This window comes from Peromyscus californicus, unplaced genomic scaffold (assembly GCF_007827085.1).
Source record: "Peromyscus californicus insignis strain IS unplaced genomic scaffold, ASM782708v3 Scaffold_19__1_contigs__length_69161282, whole genome shotgun sequence".
NCBI lineage: Eukaryota > Metazoa > Chordata > Mammalia > Rodentia > Cricetidae > Peromyscus > Peromyscus californicus.
Window position 1 is genome coordinate 39783143 of NW_026294491.1, and position 21888 is coordinate 39805030.

At 44.9% G+C, this 21888-nt stretch overlaps 1 protein-coding gene across 6 annotated transcripts in view; it reads left to right on the forward strand.

Annotated features, from left to right (window-relative positions):
- The first annotated feature begins 486 nt into the window (after nucleotides 1–486).
- Fam168b (family with sequence similarity 168 member B) overlaps nucleotides 487–21888 on the forward strand; it is a 33255-nt gene continuing 11853 nt past the window's right edge. Inside the window, exons 1-3 of one of the 6 annotated variants that reach the window (XM_052745183.1) lie at nucleotides 487–688; nucleotides 6479–6559; nucleotides 18002–18082. In XM_052745183.1, the coding sequence (XP_052601143.1) occupies nucleotides 6490–6559; nucleotides 18002–18082 (151 nt within the window). In that variant the 5' untranslated portion in view covers nucleotides 487–688; nucleotides 6479–6489. Of the gene's footprint in view, nucleotides 689–951; nucleotides 986–5364; nucleotides 5782–6478; nucleotides 6560–18001; nucleotides 18083–21888 lie in introns of those variants that run through there. The other 5 variants (XM_052745187.1, XM_052745186.1, XM_052745188.1 and 2 more) reach the window with 5 other exon arrangements.

Genomic DNA, 21888 nt, shown 5'->3' on the forward strand with positions numbered 1-21888 from the left:
TCCTCCGCCAGCACTCATGCGAGCACACCCACACAGAGCTACACACCGATACGCATCATTAAAAATAAAAATACCATCTTCGTACTGCGCATGGTGGCTGTTTCTTTAATGCCAGTCGGTATTCTAGAGGCAGAGGCAGGCAGATCTGTAAGTTCAAGACCATCCTGGTTCAGAACAAAACAAAAGCTTAAAAGAAAAAAAAAAACAACAACATAAAACATAAAAAGGAATAAACATAAAACCAAAAACATAAAAAGGAACTAGTAAGTAAACATAATGCGAACCGACACACATTTTCTCCCTAAGTTACTACGGGCTTTAACTACTCCTTTCCCGGCTGGGTTTTGGCTCGAGCCTTGAGCGGAGGCCCGGAGCCTGGGCGCGCGCGCGCTCCAGCATCCGGGCACCTCGCGCACACCTCCCGGAGCGCGCGCGCGCGCGCGCACGCGCAGCTGCGTCACGTGCCCGGCGCGCCCCCGGCCGGCGCGCGGCGGGCGGAAGTGAGGTCGTGGGCTGCGGTGTCTGCGCAGCGTCGGCGGTAGCGCGGGCCGCGGCCAGGCGAGCGGGGAGGCAGCGCAAGGCCTAGCGGTCGGCCGCCTCTGAGCGTCGTGTGGGCACTGCCCGTCGCCGAGCCACACGCCGTGCCGGCTCGGGCCGGCGCGCGCCGGTCCCGGAGGCGCAGGCCACGGTAAGTCCGGGGAGCATGGGGGCGGCGGCTCCGGGCGGGCGCGGGCCGGAAGTGCGGTGCTTTGTGCAGCGCCTGGTCGGGCCGCGCGGGGAGCCGGGGCGCCGCTTTGTCCGCGCCGGGCCGGCGGGGGGGGGGGGCGGGGCGGCCTGTGCAGGGCCGGGGTGGGAAGGTCGCGGGCGGCTTCGGGGGGGGGGGGGGGCCTGCCGCCGCCGACCCAGCGTCCCCTCTCTTGGAGGAAAACGCAGGTTTCGGAGGGTACCTTAAGCAAGGAAAGGACGTTCCGGGGGCACGGTCCAGGTTAATCTGGGGGGGGAAAGAAAAAGGAAAGGAAAGGACATCCTGCTAGCGCGTCCACAGCAGGGTGTTCTCTCTTGCGGTATCTCTTGTATTGTGTGAGCTGGTGTTTATAATCAGCCGCATAAATATCTTGGGGTGTTTTGCATGCAAGGTTTGCTAATGAAAGGTTCACACGTGCGCGTACACACATTAAATTTTATTTTTTTAAAGAAAAAGGTTGTATGGTTCCTAGTCCTTTAACTCTCCACTTCGCCTTGTGTAAGATGAGATTGCTTTGTGAAGTATGACAGGATTTTAAATTAAAGGAGATAATGGTTGGTGCATGCAATTAGACAGCCTTTGAAACTTTGGTAGGTTCGGAGGTAAAGGGTGGTTTTGCTTTGACAGCTAAGATTTAAGAAATCTAGGTTATTTTTCCTAATGCCGAAGCTGCCATGGTGGAAATTGTTCAAGATTTTGCTTCTTTAAGTCTTTCATATCTATAAAGCAGGCTTATTTTGGTAGTGTCTGTAGTTCAGTCGTGCAACATTTTGGAATGTTTTGACATGCAAGAAAACCTTTAAGGGTGTTAAAATTAGTTGTGGCCACAACCAAATGAAAGTTAAGAAGATCTGGTAAACAGGCACTGCAGGCTTTGAGTTGCTTGCCCATGTGTTCACCTAGGTACCCTAAGAGTGCAAGGGACCCTCTGTATAAGGCAAGTGTCTGGAACCACAGAGGGAGGAGGAAGCTGCCACGGATTGGTTTGGGCTAGCTCTACACCTGCCTTTTAAACCATTTTAATGTTAGACAGAATGGTAACATGACCAGTGTATTGATGTGATTTTAACCCCTCGGGAAGAATAGCATAACAGTGCAGAGACAGGTGATTGGAGTTGAGAAAAATAAAACAAGTGCATTTTGAAAATAATTTTTGTAGATCCTGTGGTTTAAGGCAGTTGTCTCCCTAACTTGTGTTCTATCGATAGTTAATTTTTCTGGACCGGTTGAGAACAGTTTCAAAGTATGAGTATTTCAGTGTAGCAGCAGCAACACCTGCTTCTGTCTGTGTTCTGTATGTTTTTCGAGGTCTGAGTATTCTTTGCAGAAATATGTGAAGCTGTCTTGGGAGGTTGCAAACAGCAGTGAAAGCTGAGTTTGGTGGAGTGGAGCGTTTTCTTGTAAGATGTACTCTATCCTTGCCATCAGACGTCACTAAAACTTTCCACTATTGATTTTTTTCCTCTAATAAGTCTGTAGCTTATTTATTAGTGCCTCTGGATAGAGATGATTAAAGCACCCTGAAAATCAGTGTTGTTGCTATGAAACATTAAACTGTCATAACCTTGAAAATTTTGCAATTTCCACTTCAGCCAAAAACTATTGTTTAGGTCATGGTATGTTTTAAAACTCAAACTAGGCGCTGGAGAGATGGCTCAGCAGTTAAGAGTGCTTCCTGATCATGCAGAAGTTCTTTTCCCAGTACCAGTTTCAGGCAGCTCACAACCGCCTGTATAACCACAGCTCCAAAGCATCTGACATCCTCTTTGACCTCCACAGGCACTCCCCCACACATGGTATTCACTCATAACGCACAAACATAAATAAAAGCAATAAAAACCTATCTTGATTCCTTTAATTGGGGGGAGTCTATTTTGTAATTTTGTTTTTTCCCATCCTGGAGCTGAGGACCTTAGGTACTCTAACCACTGAGCAGTCCCTAACCCCATAAAAACATAAAAACAGATTCTAGAAAACTCAAGAAAGTTTTTCATTTTAAAGATGTGCTTGTAATGATTGCTGAATTTGTAGTTGAGGAGTCCTTGCAGTCTTTTCACAGGTGATTGTGTGGTTGGTATGTTCTGATGTAAGCATGAAACCACCCAGTGTTCCACAGTTGAGTAATTTCCAAAGGGAGACCTAAGAGTTCTACCCCTGCATTCAGTTTGAGGTGGCGTATCTGGTCTGCACCAGCTCCAAATAGGGATTGGTAGTTGCTGTGTGACTGACCACTGGCACCAGAAAAACAGGTGGATTGGTGCTCTGGGTCTTTGTGTGTTTGTCTTTTTTTTTTTCATTTTAAAAGTATAGAGACACTATATGCAGTCATATTCCCCACACACGGAAGTAAAGTTTATTAGCATTTTGCAGTTATTTGCCCTTTTTAAAGAAATGCTTTAAATTACAGGTATCATTCATACTGTTATATTCTTTTGTCTTTCTAAAAATTTACATATTGGCATAGAAACACAATACCATTACCCATAAATAACAAATTACACTGTTGGGTACCCAGCCAGTGTTCACTTTTGAGCTATCTCATTAAAATATGGAGGTGTTGGTTGTTGTTTTTTTCAGATCTTTCCATGTAAATCAGAATCTAAACACAATCTACTTCTTGTCTTTAGTGTGACTCGAATTTTATCTCAGACACCCTCCCTCACCTGTGTTTGTACTTCTGAAGAACAGACATTTGTCCTTGACAGTGCCCTCCTTTGGGTGTGTGTGTGGTTTACCTCATAGTCGCATTCTATGTATTCCTCGAAGTCCTTGACGTTCCTGTAGACTGGACATTAGGTATTGGCTCTCTTTGACTCTTGGAGCAGTGCACCTTGGGTGTAGAGAGTAGCACGGACTCTTGTCATGTGAGGGTAGATATAATGTAAGTAGTTGGATGTGATAGGTTTACCATTTCACGTCTGCTAATCAGATGTGCTTTGATAATTCTGAGTTAGACTTTAATGCCTTGAGTTAAATTTTGTTATTAGGAGTCTCATGTACTGTCTGTGTTAGCTAGGTATTTGTGAGCTCCTGTGCTGAGCATTGTGAGATGCAGGGAGACTGAGCCACACGAGGTAGTTCCCACTGCTTTGGGGCTCACAATCTTTGAGGGGAATCTCACCATTGAATAAATAATTGAAGGAAGGCTTTTGCATTTGGCCACAGACTGTTACTGCTCTTCTTTCAGCACACTTAAGACATTTTGCCAAATTGAAAGAGGAGCTGCAGTGTTTTCTTTTATCAGTCTTGTACTAGTTTATCTGTCTCCCTCGGTGCTGGGGTAGAGCATGCTAGGCAGGCAGGTGCACTGCCTCTCGGTTGTATCCCCAGTTACAGCCTGCAGTTTTTAATTCTGCAGGACTTCTTAATCACATTAGGAAGTGTGTACCCTTCCTCTCTGGAGTGATCTGACTTTCCTGAAGTGCCTCTTGTCCCTTCTCGGCTCTGACAGTGCTGCCATGGTTCTCATTGCTGCTCCTCCTTTTGGAGGAGTGCCACCAAATTTTACTCTCTGCACTCAATCCTCCAAGTGCCCTTTTCTCTTTCGCCCCTTAACATGGTTTGTCCCAAACCGTCATTGATCACAGTTTTTCCTACTTCTTAAAATAGCTCTAATCTACATGGTAAGTGGAATAAAAAAAAAAAAACCCAGCTACCGTGATTGGATAGCAAAGATCTTTCTGTTTGTTTCTGCAGAAAATATTGGATGGTGCTTTTTCTAGACTGTGGACTTAGAAGGGAACTGTGACTAGCCCTTGTTTTCTCAGTAGCCTTTACATGGCACTGTGCTGGTCTCGAACTTAATTAAGAGAGAAAAATGCTCCAAGTAGAAAATGAGTTAGAAAGGAGCTTACTTCTTGAGAGGTGACAGTTGAAACAGAAGCCCCATGCCGTTTAGAGGAAGAAGGATTGGTAGTTGCCAGTTTGTGTTTTCTTAAAGTTGACAAAACACACAACTGACCTTGCTGCTGTTGTGCCTTTGGCCCTTGTTTTCTTCATCCATAGGCCTGTACTGTCCAGTGCTTGGGAACTCACGATGGGAAACAGGCTGGCTTTGAAATTGGAATCCTTGTCTGGCCCTCCCATATGTAATTGTAGGCTGCTAGGCCCAGACTTTATTTATGTTTTTTATTTTTACTTTGTGTGTGTGTGTGTGTGTTTTGGGACAGCTTTTTGGAGCCTGTCCTGGAACTCAATCTGTGTAGATCAGGCTAGCCTCGAACTCGGAGAGATCCACTTGCTTCTGCCTCCCAAGTACTGGGATTAAAGGCATGAACCACCACTGTTTGGCCTATTGTTTTTTGAAAAGAGCAATTTTGGGGCCTGGAGAGAGGTCTTAGTGGTTACTAGCACTTCTTACCTTGAAGAGGAAGGACCAAGTTTGTTTCCCAGCACCTACAGCAGGTGCCTCACAATCCCCTGTAACTCCAGCTTCAGGGGATCCAACACCCTCTCTGACCTCCATGAACACCTGCATGCACATGTGTGCTCGTTCACAGCAAACTAAACAGTAGTAGTTCCCCACCCCCTTATACATCTCCTATTTTAAACTAAAGATCACCTTAATTTTTTTTAAAGATTTATTTATTTATTATGTATATGGAAGAGGGTGCCAGATCTCATTACAGATGGTTGTGAGCCACCATGTGGGTGCTGGGAATTGAAATCAGGACCTCTGGAAGAGTAGTCAGTGCTCTTAACCTCTGAGCCATCTCTCCAGCCCCGATCACCTTAATTCTTAACATCTAGTCAGTTAGTGACTTACCAGATGAAGAATAGTACAAACTCACACTTGATCTCATTGGGCACTTCTTGGAGATACTAATGAAAATGTTACTTCTTTTGGAGATGGAGTAGAATCATAGCTGTGCAAATTCTTGATCTTTGCAGGAGAAAAGATTAGTAAATGACAAAACATTGAGCAGGTTAACAGAGTGTCTGGACAATAATCTTTTCGGAAAAATAGGTTTAAAAGAAGATATTTAGTCATGATGGAGAAGTGGAAAAGGACTACCGACCCCTCCCCCCATGCCAAGGTGATCACTGGTCATGTTTTATGCGTTTCCTTCAAGAGTGACTGTTCTTGTGCCATCTGTGAGTGCAGACTTGGCACCACAGTGCATGGTGCAGTATTGTGCCCTACTTTTTTCACATAATACTCTTAGAAATTCATTTGTTTATTGAGACAGGCTCTCACACAAGCCTAGAATGGTGTTGTCCTACTGCCTCAGACTCACGAGTACTGGGATTACAGATAAGAGCTGTCATGCTAGGCTCACGACAGCTGTTTTTCCTAGTGGGCAATTGAAGCCAGTGCCTTGCTTGCACATTCTAGACCAGGACTGTCACTAAGAAGGACTCAGGCCCTTTAAATGTCTTTAAAACAGTTGCATAATTCATGTTCTGGATCTGTTTTTATCTAACTGTGTTACAAGGGCATTGAGGTTAATTGTAGAATTTGTGCATCTTAAGTAGGGCTGTAGCCCATAATCTTTTTTCTTAGTTCTGATGGATTGAAGAGAGTTATGAAGAAAAGACTACTGGATCCTGACTGAGCACCTGTGGTTATTGAGACATCCAGTGTTTATTTTCTGTTCTCTGTTGGTTGGGAGCTGCAGAAAATACATTGTTTTATAGTGGACTAGAATAACATTTACTGCCTGCTCTTTGGGACTAATGAAGAAAATTCTGGAAGCAAGAACTTGGCTAAATCACCTTTTTTCTTCCCTTTAGTTCTTGAAATCATGAATCCTGTTTATAGTCCTGGGTCTTCTGGGGTTCCCTATGCAAATGCCAAAGGAATTGGATATCCAGGTAAGCAAGTTGAATTTTGTTTTCATTATTGAACTTTGAACACTTTTTGTCCACGTAGCATAAAAATTTACAGGAGGTGTGCCAGTTAACTTTATGTCAGCTCGTGCAAGTTAGAGTCATTTGGGAAGAGGGAACCTCAGTTGCAAAAATGCCCCCACCAGATTGCCTGTGGGGCTTTTTCTTGACCAATGGTTACTGTGGGCAATGCCAGCCCTGGTCCCAGCTGTATAAGAAAGCAAGCTAAGCAAGCCATGGGAAGCAAACCAGTAAGCAGTGCTCTGCCATGGCTTTTGCTTCAGTTCCTGTCCTGACTTCCCTTCATGCTGGACTGTAAGCTCTAAGATGAAATAAGTTCTTTAGTCCTCCAAGTTGCTCTTGGACATGGTGCGTTATCACAGCAATAGGAACCTTAAGACAGTGGACAAACCTAACTTGAGTTGGGGAAGGAAGGAAGGAAGAAGATACATGAAAGAAAAGTCAAGAGGTGTCCGTCCTTGCCCAGAGCTGGGAGCTCCTGTGGGTGGGGCCAAGACTTTCTTTCTCTACCTCTCATTCCATCTCACTTTTCTCACTTTCTCAGTATTCATGAGGTTGAGCCCCTTTGAGTAGGAGCCTCGTGGTCTCTGCCATATAGGAAAGCCCAGTGTGGTTTCCCGGTCCCTGTTCACACCCTTCTTGGGGTTTGTCCTGGTTGAGCATGTCTTCCATCTCTACACAGGGAGGAGATCCTATGGAGTAACTTGGGAATGTCCCCTATCCTCACTTTGAGTGAGTGAAGCTAGTCAGAGCTGAGCTGAGACCATCAAGCGAAACATTGGGGAACCGGGACTTTGGTCAAAAATTACAGATGGTTGTCCTGATTGGTGACTAAACAGGAAGTAGCTATTTGTAATGTTAGAGTTTCATTGTGGGTTTTTCTCCTTTGAGTACTGATGATGGAACCCAGAGCCTTGTACATGCTACCTCCCTGTTACTGCTGACTGTATCTTTACCCCTTTGTATTTTTGAGACAGGGTTTTGCTAAGTTATGTAATCTGGCCTTGAATTTGCTGTATAACTGAGGCAGTACTTGACTTTGCAATCTCTGCCTCAGCCTCTGAAGTAGCTGGTGTTGGAGGCTTGTCACCATGCCCAGCTTTCATCTGGGGTTTGAAATACCTTGACTGTGGGAAAAAACCATGTTGGGACAAAATTCTAAAAAAAAAAAAAAAAAAGGGAATAAAACTGAACTTGAAAGAGGGGAGAGAAGTGTTTGGCCAGATTTGAAAGTGAGGCAAACCCAGCTCTCTTGGCCAGGGCATTGTAGATACTGTGTCGGCCCTGGAGAATCTTGTGTGCAAGGAGTTAGAGTCACTGGGGCTCTCTTCAGCAGTCTGTTTCTTGAGAGTGGTCCTCCCATCGAGGGCTGGGTAGAAAGTCTGTTTGCTAGTTCCACAAGGAGGCCTGTATGTCCTAAGGGCTCTGAGAAGAGCAGTCTTTCCTAAGCGCTTGTAGACATGCAGGGGCATTGAAGCTCTAGTTTGTATTACTTTTACTTCCTAGTGGGGACATCCACACGTTGACCATGTCAAACATACTCACCCTGCTGCATTATCTCTGGAGTACCTGGCAGCAGCAAATGCAGAATTACTTTGAAGTATTTGTCTTCAGTGTAGGTTGTTTGGCTTTCCTGCAGAAAGTACTACCTGTTCGTATGCAAAATTATTACAAAATATGGATGCTGTTAGGAGAAGCCACCAGTCCGAATAACAACTGCATTGGAACCAGCAGGTAGAAGCCACAGACACAAGAAGTTTAGAATACTTGCATAACAAAGAGCCAGATTCCTAAGTGGAGAACAAGATGAAGAGGGATTAAGGGGAGAGAAACAATTGAAACTAAAAGAAATGGGGTTCGGGTGGTTAGTCCAGTGAGATCTAGAGGAATTTGAACATAGAACACTTCTGAGAATGAACCAAAGTACAATATAAGTCAAAGGCTAGAGGAAATAGACTCACCAGTTATGAACTCTGAGGGGCTGGAGAGATGGTGCAGTGGTTAGAGCGTGGACCTGTCGTAGGGTCCCAGATCAGGCCTCTCACAATTGCCTTTACTCCAGCTGCAGGAGATCTGATGCCCTCTTCTGGCCCCTTCAGGTACCTACATGTACCTGTACATACTCTAATGCGCACACAAATACACACTTTTTTTTTTTAAAGGGTAAGGTAAGAAAGGAAATAGACGGGTTAAGAGCTTTGAGAATAACACATCAGAAGGACTCAGAGAAATTAGAAGGAGAAGGGGGACAGTTTTCCAGAATTGATGAAAAGCAGTTTGGTGATAAGAAAGACCTACTGTTTTCTTAAATATTAACACTAGTTTAAATGGAATAGCTAAAGAGGATCCTGGAGGAACCTGGAGCCAGGGCAATAACCAAACACCTGTGACATTAGTTAACCTGATGGACTTGAATTCTCTGCTCACCAGGCTGCCAGCCTGTGGGTTCTGAGAGGTACTTACTTTGTTCCTGTTCCTCAGACAGGCACGGGTTGGCACGCCCTGTATGGAGATCCAAGTGTAACTATTGGAGGCTCTGCACAAAGCAGCTCCAACAAACCCTTGTTGTGTCTGCTAGCCTTTGGCGGTCACTTTCTGACCAATCCTGGGTCACAAGAATTTTAGAGTAAACCATTTTAGGTGGGTTTTTTTCTCCCTTTTTGCTGTAAAAATCACTTTTGAGAGAAAGCTTCTGTAACTCTGAAGCAACCTTAAGTGCCATTTATATAGTGTTTTATGCTTTACTCACCTTGTATGTTTCTTTGGTTTGGGTCAAGTCTCCTTGATGGATACTGGGTCCTAGTAGCCAGGGCATTGGATATGGGGATTATATGCTCATAGGATCTTGGGCCAGCTTAACTTTAGCACAAAGGCTGATGGGACATGGAGGGAATTCTTCCCCCAAATGTTGTCTTGTGTAATGATTATTGGTATTGTTGTCTGCTGTTATTGGTTCCTCATTTGTTTGTTTGGTTTTAATTTTACTTTATGTGTTCAAGTGTTTGCCTGCATGTATGTATACCATGTGCATGGCTGCTGCCTGTAGTAGTCAGAAGTGGAATATGATGTCAGGTTCCCAGAGTTAGGGATGGCTGTAGCCATCATGTGGGTGCTGGGAATTGAACTTGGGTCCTCTGCAAGAGCAGCAAATGTTCTTAACCACACTGAGTCATCTCCAGACCGTTTCCTCATTTATAACACCTGGCTTTCTTTGTTTTCATTTATTCCTTGTCACCTTTTTAAAGGAATTTACTGCACTTATTTATTGTGTGTTTTACATACGTGTGCCATGGTGTACCTGGGGAGTCAGAGAACAAAGTTACGGGAACCAGTTCTCTCCTTCTACCATGTGATCCCAGCGATCGAACACAGGTTGTTAGGCCTGGCAGCAAGCAGACTGTCCTGCTGGCCTTGCCTTTGTTTGTTTGTTTGTTTGTTTGTTTGTATCTGTGTCTGTGACTCAAGTGTTCTTGCCATCTTTTGGAGTAATGAAATTTATTAATCCGATCTTGTATTAGCTTGTGAACTTCCTATATTTGTGGGGGAAGGGGGAACAGTGTTTGATCATACAACTCAGGCTGGCCTGACACACAGCCCTCTTTTGGACAGTGATTACAGGGGTTGGCCATTATGTCCAGCTAAAAAATGTCATCACACTTTTGTACTATGCTAAAAAATTTTGTGTATTTTTTATATGCTATTGTCCACCGTAAGGCACACTGGTTTTCGTTGTTGGTTTGTTTGCTTTGAGACGGTTTCTCTGTGTAGCTCTGGCTGTCCTAGAACTTGCTTTGTAGACAAGGGTGGCCTCAAACTCAGAGAACAGCTTGCCTTTGCTTCCTGAGTGCTGGGACTAAAGACATGGACCAACGTATTTCTGAAATATGTCATTTGAAATTAAAAAAAAAAAAAAACTTTCTTACAGCTTATCTCTGAATTTGTGTGTGGTATGTGTGGGTGGTGTGGTGTGGATTAATGGATGGTATGGGTGTGCATAGTGGGGGGGATGTGGTGTTGGGTGTGTTGATGTCTTTTGCTGATGTAATTTTATTTGTTTCCTATAATGTCTGTTAATTATCACAAACTTGGTATATTGAAACAATAGAAATTTATGCCTTCATGTTCCCAGAATCCAGAAGTCTGAGACTAAAGTACTAGCAGAGCTATTTTTCCCTCTGGGAACTCTGAGGAGAGTCCACTTCAGCTTGTCCCCTTCTGACTATTACCCCATTTTTGCTTCTGCTCACATGCTCTCTTCCTCTTCTGTGTGTTAGTAAGAACGTTTATCACTGGATTTATGGCAGTCCTACGTATAGTCTTTTTCCATATAAGGTCACAGTCATAAGATTCCAGGGATCTGATGTATCTTTTGGGAGGAATTCCCCTCCCCCTTTTTTTTTTTACCTCCAACATTGAATGCCGATTTTTACATTGGCAGTTACTTTCCCTCAGACTGTAAAGATATAACTGTATTGCCTCTGGTTTCTATGACAGTAGTTTTTGCTTTGACTGTGCCTCTATAGCTGTCCCCTCCCCCCAAACGTGTGCTCTGTTGTCTTTAAAATACTGTTGTGTTTTGTGTTTTTACCATGCTGTGATTGGATGTAGTGTTTTTGTTTTGCTCAGTATTTAAAGAGCTTCTTGGGTTTGGATTTTTTCCAATGGTAGCAGTAGCTTTCTGTCCCCTTCTCCTCTTCTGTGATTCCATCCATAGTGTCTGAAAGCACTGTGTTTGTGTTTCTCTCTTAGCTCAATCTGGAGAGCTTCCTACCTGTCTGTTTCCGTTTCACTGATCTTGCTAACAGTTCCTGACTCTGCTCCTGAGTCTGTGTGTTGAGTCAGAGCATCTTGCTCTCCTGCTGCTTAGTTGGCTTGTTGATGGCTGCGGTCTCGGATTGCCTGTGTTCTCTTGTCAGTGTCTTTCTTGTTTTCTGTCTTATGGTCCTGTCTCTTGCTTGGAATTTTCATTAGTTGTTGCACACATTGTGTTAGAAATTGGGTTGTCCAGTTGCTGTCTTCCTTTCCCAGCTAATTGATTGTTCTTCCTGTACTCAGAAGTTGAATGTGTATGTATTTCAGCTTGGGCAAGGTTCGAGCTTCCTTTGGCCCTCATCCTGAAGTGTGGTGCTTCCATCTAGCTGGTGTGCTCTGAGAAGCCCATGCCTCTTCAGGAAGCTGTCTTACATTTTAGTAGGTTTTAGTTTTCTTAGGCCTTTGGGTGAGATAGCTTTGGAGTATGGCATGACTTAAAGAGGACTTCGGCTGGTTTCAGAGTTCTTCAAGGGTCTGATTTTTATCACAGCAGTGTTAAAAGACCACAGAATTCATACTTATTTCTCCTGCCCATGAGAATTGACAATTTGTGCATTGTAATTTACCTTTATACAGAATGTAGTATACACTGGGAAGGAATAAGGAACACGTGCAGTATTTAGGATCATGATGTTCATGAAGGTCAAGGGAGAAAGCAGTTGGGTAGAAAGAACCTCAGACTGGGTTGCTCAGTCATGGAAGTCTCGGCCATCATCAGGTACCCAGGGGCAGAAATTGGCGGTTGGAGGAGTCTGCCTTCCCCCATTCAGATTGCAGATGTTTCTGGAGAAGAGATGCTGGTGCACTTGTCAAATAATGAATGTATCTTAGGAACCATTCCCATACCAGTTCACAGAGGCTGGCCTGTCCTTTCTGTTGTTTTCCATATAAACATAATAACCTGTCTTGTGGGATTTTCTTATTCAGCCCACTTCCTTCTGATCAGTGTTGGTTATTTGAAGGGTTATTTGAAGCTATTCCCCAAATGTTGCAAATTATTTAGCCTTGTACTTTCGTTAATAACTGTATTGGTGGCAGTGACCAGCAAGGCAGATTCCAAGAGAGTAAACACTTGCACAGCAGGACACTGACCAGCTGACTTATGTAGGGGTTTTCACTGTTTTTACTCTTGGAAGGAGTGTTTTCCTCTTACAGCCTTGCTAATAGCAACATGCTGTCCAGAGTCGAGTTTTAAGAAATGCTATCAGTAACCAGGAAGCGGTGGCTCATGCCTTTAGAACCAGCACCCAGGAGGGAGAGCCAGGCAGATCTCTGAGTTTGAGGCCAGCCTAATCTACAGAGTGAGATCCAGGACAGGCACCAAACCTGTTTTTCGAAACCCTTTCTCGAAAAAACCAAGAAAGAAAAAAAAAAAAGAAATGCTATCAGTGTAGTTGGGGTTCATGAAAGTTGAATTGTTTTCCGTATTGGGGTTTTGCTCTACTCTATATCTGTGTAGGGCCCTGTGGGTTTGACTGCCAGCACTGTCTTTTGACACAGTCATGCTCTTCTTTAAGGTGTTATCATAAAGTGACCAGTCTCATAGAAATAGTGTTTAGGATCACATGCTTCCTACCTGTCCAGCCTCTCTATGCCAAGGAGGTAGAGCTGATGTTGAAGGTAACAGACCTTGGTGACAGCTGGAGGCAGACAAAATTGCTGAGCCTTGCTGCTTGGAAGCCTGCAGCCTAGCTGTTGGAAAGAGTAAGAGTCTCATCTACTGTAATTCTGCAGCCAGCTGAGGCAGTGCATAGGTGAGGGCCTTTCAAAGCTGCCACCCTGGGGTTTTTGTACTGCCTGGGAGATGGGCTGTTTTCAGTTTAGGTCAGGGTGATAAGTAGAGTGAGTTCCATATGGCTGAAGGGAGGGAGCAGGGCAGGTAAAGAAGGAACACTGCTCCTCAGGAGATGGAGAGGGGTCACGGCAGACCAGGTGTGTGACTCCATCCATTCGACTAAGTGCCTGTTGGTGTGTTTTCTGTTTAATTTCAGAGCATGTTAACTCACTATTAGAAAGCTGGGGTGGACTTGAGTAAGAAGCTCTGGAGCAGAGGGTTTCCTGAAGATTTATGAAGGAGACAGGAGGAAATTTTGATTTTTGTGGAAGTGTTTTTTTTTTTTAGATTTATTTATTTGTTGTGTATACAGTGTTCTGCATAAATGTATGCCTGCAAGCCAGAAGAGGGTGCCAGATCTCATTACAGATGGTTGTGAGATACCATGTAGTTGCTGGGAATTGAACTTAGGATCTCTGGAAGAACAACCAGTGCTCTTAATCTCTGAGCCATCTCTCCAGCCCAAACAATTACATCCCCCACCCCATGCCCACCCCAAAACAGGGTTTTTCTGTGTAACAACCCTAGCTGTTCTAGAACTAGCTCTGTAGAGGCTGGCCTCAAACTCACTAGAGATCTGTCTGCATCTGCCTCCTGAGTGCTGGAATTAAAGGTGTGGACCACCACTGCTCAGCTTATGGCAGTAATTGAATATGATCTAGTTGGTAGCACTTCTGGCTTTTCAAAAATAAATCATTAAAAAGTGATTCCTCTCACTGGATCTCTGGTGCCTAAGCATTGTCCCGTGCGATGGTTAAATGGCGCTGGTTGGTGGTGGAAGAGTCACGGCCACGGCAGAACCCAATGTTAGTTTTTAGAGCTTTATTGGAAGGGAAAGGGAAAGAGGGGAGAGCCAGGCCTGGGGGGGGGGGGGGAGCAGAGTAGAGAGAGAACACAGAAGGGTGGGGGTCTGCGTCCAGCTTTTTAAGGCGGGGATTGCCTGACCATGTGGTGAGTACTAGTTGCCAATGCCCACTGATGACGTAAGATGCTGCGCATGTACAGAATCTTAACATTCCAGACTTTTTGCTTATAATAAAAAAAAGTGAGTGAATAGGAATAGGGGCATCGTTTCTCCTGGAAAAACTGCTTCCAGCTGACTTGGGGGGTGTGAGGAAGGGGGCCTTCTGAGGTAGACAGGCGTTCTGAGATGCTGGGCTGTCCTGCTGCCCTGGAGCCGGCCATCCCTCGGCGATCCTAACAATGTGGGTGAATGAATCCTGCTTGATCTGGCTTACTTTGGGCCTCTAGTGGCTCTCTCAGGGTTGATCCACAGGATATTTGTGAAAATCACTGCTCTTGATGTCCAAAATGAGTAAAGCTGATAAAACATTGGTCTACTGCACATTGTCTTACTGACTGGAGAAGGCAAATGTGAAAGAAAGAATGTAGAGGAGACCCTGACCGGTTCTGCTGCAGTAGAGGAAAGTCTGACTGAAGGCTAAGCCCTGGCAGGGATTGCTGTGCTCTGTTGGAGTGGTGACCCCCCTCCAGCACAGACCTTCAGGGTAGCTTTTGGGAGGTTGGATTGCAAGAATATCAAGAAGTGACCTTCATGTGAGGATGGTGTGGCCTTAACAGCTTGTCACCCTGTGGGTCCCTGGGGTTGGTGTGGCTCATCTGGCTGGCTAAGCAGGGGCACCCTCCTCCCTGACCACCCTGCGCGTTCCCCCCAAGCTGTGTGCTCAGGTAACTTCCCTGATGGAGGAGCACTAGTTTTCAGCTAAGGCAGGGGTTCTCAGCTTGGGAGTCATGACCCCTTGGTGGGTGGGTGTGTGGTGGGGTGTCAAATGACCCTTTCACAGGCGTCACCTAAGACCATGGAAAACAGATATTTACATTACAATTCAGTAGCAAACAGTAGCAAAATTACAGTTATGAAGTAGCAACAAAAATATTGGTGTGGTTGGGGTCAGCACAGCCTGAGGAAGTGTATTGTAAGGTTGCAGCGTTAGGGAGGTTGAGAACCCTGAGCTAAGGCTTTATGAATGGCTTCTCTGCCCTAGTAGAACTGCCACACGTGAGGGACCCCAGCCGAAGGAAGAAGGTGTTGCCTCTGAACACGGCAGCCCGACTTTGATCCCTGAGGCACACGTGATGGAAAGAGAGAAGGGACTTGTGCAAGTTCATGGCGCACTGGAGCTCATACACACACACACACACACACACAATAGTAAAATGTGATAAAAATTTAAACCAACAGCAGCAACAATGAAAATATCTGAAAAAATCACTTCTAAAGTATCTGAAGAAAGGGAGCTTTAGTCAAAGCCTTCACAGAACCCTTCCCTCCTGGGGTTTCAGCTCTGTGATAGAGTGCTTGCCAAGCATTTGAGTGAGACCTTGAGTTTTGTTCCACACACGCTGTACTCACAAAGATTGTCTCTTTGGAAGGTAGATCAGATCCTATGTTCTCTGCCCCTAGTTTTCACCGAGCCCTGAGTGTATTCACTCTGGGAGATTCCCGAGGGGGTTATGACACCACCTGCCTTCAATCCCAGCACTTGGGAGTTCCAGGCAAGAGTCACAGCTTCAAGATCATTCTCAGTGACGTGGTGAGTTTCAGGACAGCCTGGACTGTATGGACCATGACCATGTCTCACAAAACAAAAAGTAGAAAAAATCCCCAACAACATCAGCAAAACTCTCCATCTTGAGCACCCTTGGAGATACCTTTGGGCTACCTCAGCACAATCTTGGTAGGAAAGAGAAGCACAGCTCCTCATAAGGTAGTTAGTAGTCAAGGCTTGGGTATGTTGGGTCCTTTGCCCTGAGGGTGTGAAGGCTTCTTGCTGTCCTACTGTCCTGCTATTAGGTTAGGCAGAAGGGGGCACAAGGAATCCTGGACTCTGAGGAGGGCAAGGTGGGTGTCTGAGGCTCCCTCTCCTGGTGGACACCACAAGGGCAGGATTCTGTTGAATATCTTACTTGATGTATCTGTGTGATTGTGTTTGTGGCTTTGGGTTAGTCTGACTAAAGACTGTTTATATTATTAAAAGGAACCTTGGGGCTGGAGACAAGGGTCAGAGGTTTAAGAGCACTTGCTGCTGCTCTTGGTGAGACCCTGAGTCCTGTTCTTAGCACTCTAGTAGTTTATAACTTTCGTAATGTCTGCTGGCACCAGAGTTCTGACACCGTCTCCTCACCTCTAAGGGCACCTGTACTCACAAACTGCACATACAGACAAACAGGCACATGTGCAGAAATAAAAATTTAAAAATTAAAAAAAGTCATCTTCAGGGGGTATGGTGGTACGTTCCTGTAAGTACCAATGCTCCATAGGCAGTGGCAGGAGGATCCTGTCTCTAAGAAAGAAAACAGGCCAGGTGGTGGTGGCTCACGCCTTTAATCCCAGCACTCGGGAGGCAGAGACAGGTGGATCTCTGTGAGTTCGAGGCCAGCCTGGTCTCCAAAGCGCGTTCCAGGAAAGGCGCAAAGCTATACAGAGAAACGCTGTCTCGAAAAACCAAAACCAAAAAAAAGAAGAGGAAGAAGAAGAAAGAAAGAAAACAGATGATCTTGCTTTTATATGGATTCTGGTTGTGTTTTCCCATTCTGGGTATCTTTGAGGTTAATTAGAGCCCCTTTAGTAAGAATTGAGTATAATGATATTGATAACCTGGGCTCCTAACTGGTCACCTTGAACTGAGGGAGCTGGGGATTAGAACTTGAGAAATGTGAAGACGCCTGAAGCCTAAAATGAATTTGGGAGTTTGAAACAGTGCCTAAGAACAAGAACAAACATCACTAACTTTTAAATACCATACTGTGACTCTGTCTTTGCAGTCACTGAGAATATGTGGCCTTAAAACACTTATCAGCAAAAAGTACACTCTAGGGTGGGTCCAAGCTCACTTTGAACCCTGGTTCTTTTCCACTTTGTGCAGTGAAGCCAGGCGAGGGTAATGAGGTAGTGTATGATGCTGAGACTCGGGCTGACTTACAAATGATGTGATTCTGGGGTGTTAGGATTTGGAGACTCCATCTTGGATCCTTTCTCTCTTCTCCCCTTCTTCCTCTCCCTTCTTTTCCTTATGCTTAAAATTATGACTTAGCTATTCTTTTCCTTTCATCTAGACAGGGTCATGCTGCATGTAGCCCTCATTGGCCTGGAGCTCAGCCATCTACATGCCTTTGCCCCCCCAGTGCTAGGATTAAAGATGTGTACCACCACACCTGGCTTTACTTGCTGTTTTTTGTTTGTTTGTTTGTTTGTTTGGTTTGGTTTTGGTTTTTCAAGACAGGGTTTCTCTGTGCAGCTTTGCTTCTTTTCTGGAACTCACTCGGTAGACCAGGCTGGCCTTGAACTCACAGAGATCCACCTGCCTCTACCTCCCGAGTGCTGGGATTAAAGGCGTGCGCCACCACCGCCTGGCTACTTACTGTTCTTAGATAGTTGTTTTGGCCCTGGGATTGAACGTAGGGCCTCGCACATGCTAAGGGTGCACTCCACACTAAGTTGCACATCTGCTCCTCTATTCAGCTGTTCTGGACAGTGGACTGCTGACTCAGTTTCTGCCTAGTCTTTTTTTTTTTTTTTTTTTTTTTCTTAGTTGTAGAATGTGAGCATTCAATTACAGATCTCACAGACTGGGTTACGTTTGTGACTTATCAAAATTCTGAGGAAAGAAGATAACTAGAGACAATTTTGTTTGAGCACAGTGTGTGGAGTTCTAGAAACAGATAAGGAGGCCTGGTGTTCAGGTGGCTGCACTTCTTCATTGATAATGAATGCTATTGTGATGTGTGTTTCCCTGCAGCTGGTTTTCCTGTGGGCTACGCAGCAGCTCCTGCCTATTCTCCTAACATGTACCCTGGAGCAAATCCTACCTTCCAGACAGGTATGTACTGCATGGCAGATATCTTGTGTGTAGCTGGGGGAGGAGGTATGGAACTAGGATTTGTGGTTGGGTGGCTTTCTACGTTCATAAATGAACCTGTCAGTGAGTTCAATCAAAGCTTAGTCCCCAGTGCACATAAGCTTTGCTTTACTGAGTTTCTCAGATTCTCCCACCACAGTCTCTGGGCTATACGGGTAATTCCTTGTGCTAGATATCTGTTCTTAGGATAGGGCTTAGTGCTAGGAACTGAAGACCGTATTGTCATTGAGGTCTGTCCACAGAGCTGTGGTTATATTTTAAAAAGCAAACTTTATTTTCTGTATATAGTATATGAGAACATTTTCAGATTTGAGAAATTGCTGGTTAAAATTGAGAAGAGTTTATTTGACTCTGAGTTGCATAAAGATTATTTAGTGAGATTTTTCTCCTGCACCTTCTGGTGCAAGCTGTCCGCTTCTCTTGGGCTTCACTTACTCAGGATAATGTGATTCCTTTGAGGGTGTTGGCTCATGGGAGATCTCTGGCGAGGCTGCTGGGACAGTTCTTTGCTCCATACAGCTCTAGACTCAAAATTGCTTTGGGTAGAAAAGAAACCAACAGTGCCCTTCCTGTGAATTCCTTACTTGTGACTCAAAAAGTCTGCCGGCTTACCCGTCTCTTCTGGGCCCAGCCTGACTGCCTTTCTTAGCTCAGACCCAGAGGGAAACTGGGACTTGGTCTTTCTGCTTCAGTGTTTTTTGTCTTAGGTTCATGTCTCTGCTCACTTGAGCCATGTGAGTGTACATGGCAATGTACCCAGCAGAAGCTTAATGGTTGCCCTTCTCTGGGAGACGAGAGTCTTTACTTGAACGTCCTAGCTCTTTCCCGTGGTGGCCTCTTTCTCCAGAAAGCTCCTCCTTCTTGTGATTTTTGTCTGGCTCCTTTTCACACACTTGGTCTCCGAGCCTGTCATTGAGACTGCTGTGAAACATCTGCAGTTGTTCATAGTGTTACTCAGCAGGGGCACCAACAGCTCTGCACCCTCTCCTGGTAAGGCCTTTACAATCTGTAGCTTCCTTTCAAACGGTGCCCTTGTGTGTATCACCCAACAAACTGCACGTATGTAGAGTGTGCATTTCATCCTTTCTGCTGTGAAGTGTATCCCTGTCACAGTTGGTGTGAACAGATCTGTTTGGACACATTTGTTCTGCCCATTTCAACTTTACTAGGCTCCAAAGAATCACAGATGTGTTTTCTCTGCTGTAGATGAGTTGTGTTTTCTGAATTTTTGTGTAAGTGGAATCACATAGAGTGTACTTTATTTTGGGACTGGCATCTTTTACTGGGTGTAAGTACTTGGACTTTGCTGTTGTACCTGTAATTACTTCCTCCCTTCCATTGTTAGGTTGTGCCCATTATATGGGAAACATCGCTTGCATCTCTGTTGGCTAGCTAATGGCATGTGTGCTGTTTGAGTTTGGGGTTTATATTTAAAATTAATTGTGCAAGTGAAATTTTCTGGATGTTTTTAGCATAAATCTGTGTGTACATGCTTTCATGTTTTTTGTTGAGTAAATACAAAGGGATGGACTAGCTGATTCTTAGTGCAGGTAAGAAACTGCCAAAAAGTCTTGCAGAGTGACTGCTCTCTGCGTTCTCCTCGGTTGTGCATTTACTAGTTCTAGTCCTCTGTATGTTTGCAGCTCTGGGGTCATCAGTCCTTCCCCTCCTGCTGTGCTAGTGGGTATCTAATGATTTACAGACGTTCGCCACAGGAGCACTGATTATCTTTTCATGATGTGTTAATTTACCATTTGACTGTCTTTGGTAAAGAGTTGTGCTTCTGGGCCTGGTCTACCAGATACTCTGGAGGCTGATGCAGGAGGATCAGAAGGTCAAGGCCTGTCTGGTCTACAGAGAGTGAGTTCAAGGCTAGCCTGCACAACTTAGAGAGACTCAGTTTCTTTTTTTTTTTTTTTTTTGGTTTTTCGAGACAGGCTTTCTCTGTGTAGCTTTGCGCCTCTCCTGGAACTCACTTGGTAGCCCAGGCTGGCCTCGAACTCACAGAGATCCGCCTGCCTCTGCCTCCCGAGTGCTGGGATTAAAGGCGTGCGCCACCACCGCCTGGCGAGACTCAGTTTCTTATAAATAGTGAATGAGAGACTGAAATGGAGAGATGGTTCAGTGGTGGAGAGCAGTTGTTACCATTGCAAATCTTAGGTCCTAGCACCCATGTGAGGCAGCTCATAGCTCCCTGTAACTGCAGCTCCAGGGGATCTGACACTGACCTGCATACATGGGTGCAGACACATAACACATAGTTAAAAATAAATAAATACTTAATTTAAAAAATAGAATGAGGGCTTTGGATAAAATCAGTGATGGAGCAGTTGCCAGCTTGTGCAAGGGTGTGTTCAAAAGGAGGGAGATATGTGTATCTTTGACATTGTTATCGGTTACTAAGTTTGTTTTTAAGGCAGTGATTTTATTTTTACAGGTTTTGTTTGGAGATTTGTTTTTCTCATTTCTGTGTGAGCATTTGTTTACATGTATATGTGTACCACCTGCATGTCAAGTACCTGCAAAGGCCAGAAGAGAGCATTGGTTCCCCTGAAACTGGAGTTACAGGTGGTGTGAGCCACTGTGTACATGCTGAAAACTGAACCTGGGTCTTCCACAAGAGTAGCAAGTGCTCTTAACTTTTGTTTTTTGTTTATTTTTTATTATGTGTCTGTGTTCCTGTGTGAGTTTCTTTGTTGTGTGTGCACATGCCCCAGAAGACAGAGAGAACATCAGATCCCGGATCAGGAGTTACAGGTAGTTGTGAGCTACCTAATATGGGTTCTGGGAACCGAACCCAGATCTTGTGCAAGAGCAGTGTGGAGTTTTAATCACTGAGCCTGCTCTCCAGTGTGTGTGTGTGTGTGTGTGTGTGTGTGTGTGTGTGTCCGCTCTCCCCACTTGGGGTGTCTTGAACTCCTGGGCCTCAGCCTCCTGAGTAGCTGGAAGTGAGATATACTATTCACTTGCTTAGAGACCGAGTTTGTTCTGTTGCTGGGTTTTTAAGAATAATTTATCACATTCATGATTACAGAGGTTTCTCTCCTAGTTTTTCCCCCTTCTGGATGTCTTTCACAGAGCAGAAGTTTTAAAAATTTGATGAGGTTATCATTCTGTTCTTTTGTGGGTTACATTTCTGGTATCCTGAAAATCTGCCGAAAACGATTTTCTTGCTTTTTCTTCCAGCAGTTTTGGCTGGTGTATTTAGGGCTTCGGTTCATTTGGAGTTAATTGTATGTAGCACTAGGTTAGAAGTGTGTTTTTGTGGATTGGTGCCCACAGAGGCTAGAAAAAGGCACCAGAGACCCTGGAACTGGAGTTACAGGTGGTTGTGAGCTGCCCCGTGGATGCTTGGGGTGAACCTGGATCCTGTGCAAGAGCAGTGAGTGCTCTTCACCCCTAAACCATCCTCTCCACCCCTTTTTCTTAGTCAACTTGTGGGTTACAGTAGTCTTTCTGTCTTAAAGGTGTGTATGCCCAGAGTCTTATGATGCGTATATTTCTAGAAAGCTTTTGAAAATTAAAGCAAGGGGCTGGGGGTGGTGTGGCTTAGTTGGTACAGTGCTTCCCTAGTATACACAAATCCCAGACTACATAAACTTAGAATGGTGGCTCATTGTGGAGCTAGAGGCAGGAGGATTGGAAATGTAGGACAGTCGTCTTCTATACAGTGGATTTGAGGTTTTCCTGGGCTGTGTGACACTGTCTCAGGAAGGGAGGAAGGAGTGAGTGAGTGAGTCTGCTGCTGTCACTGTTTGAATGCCTGT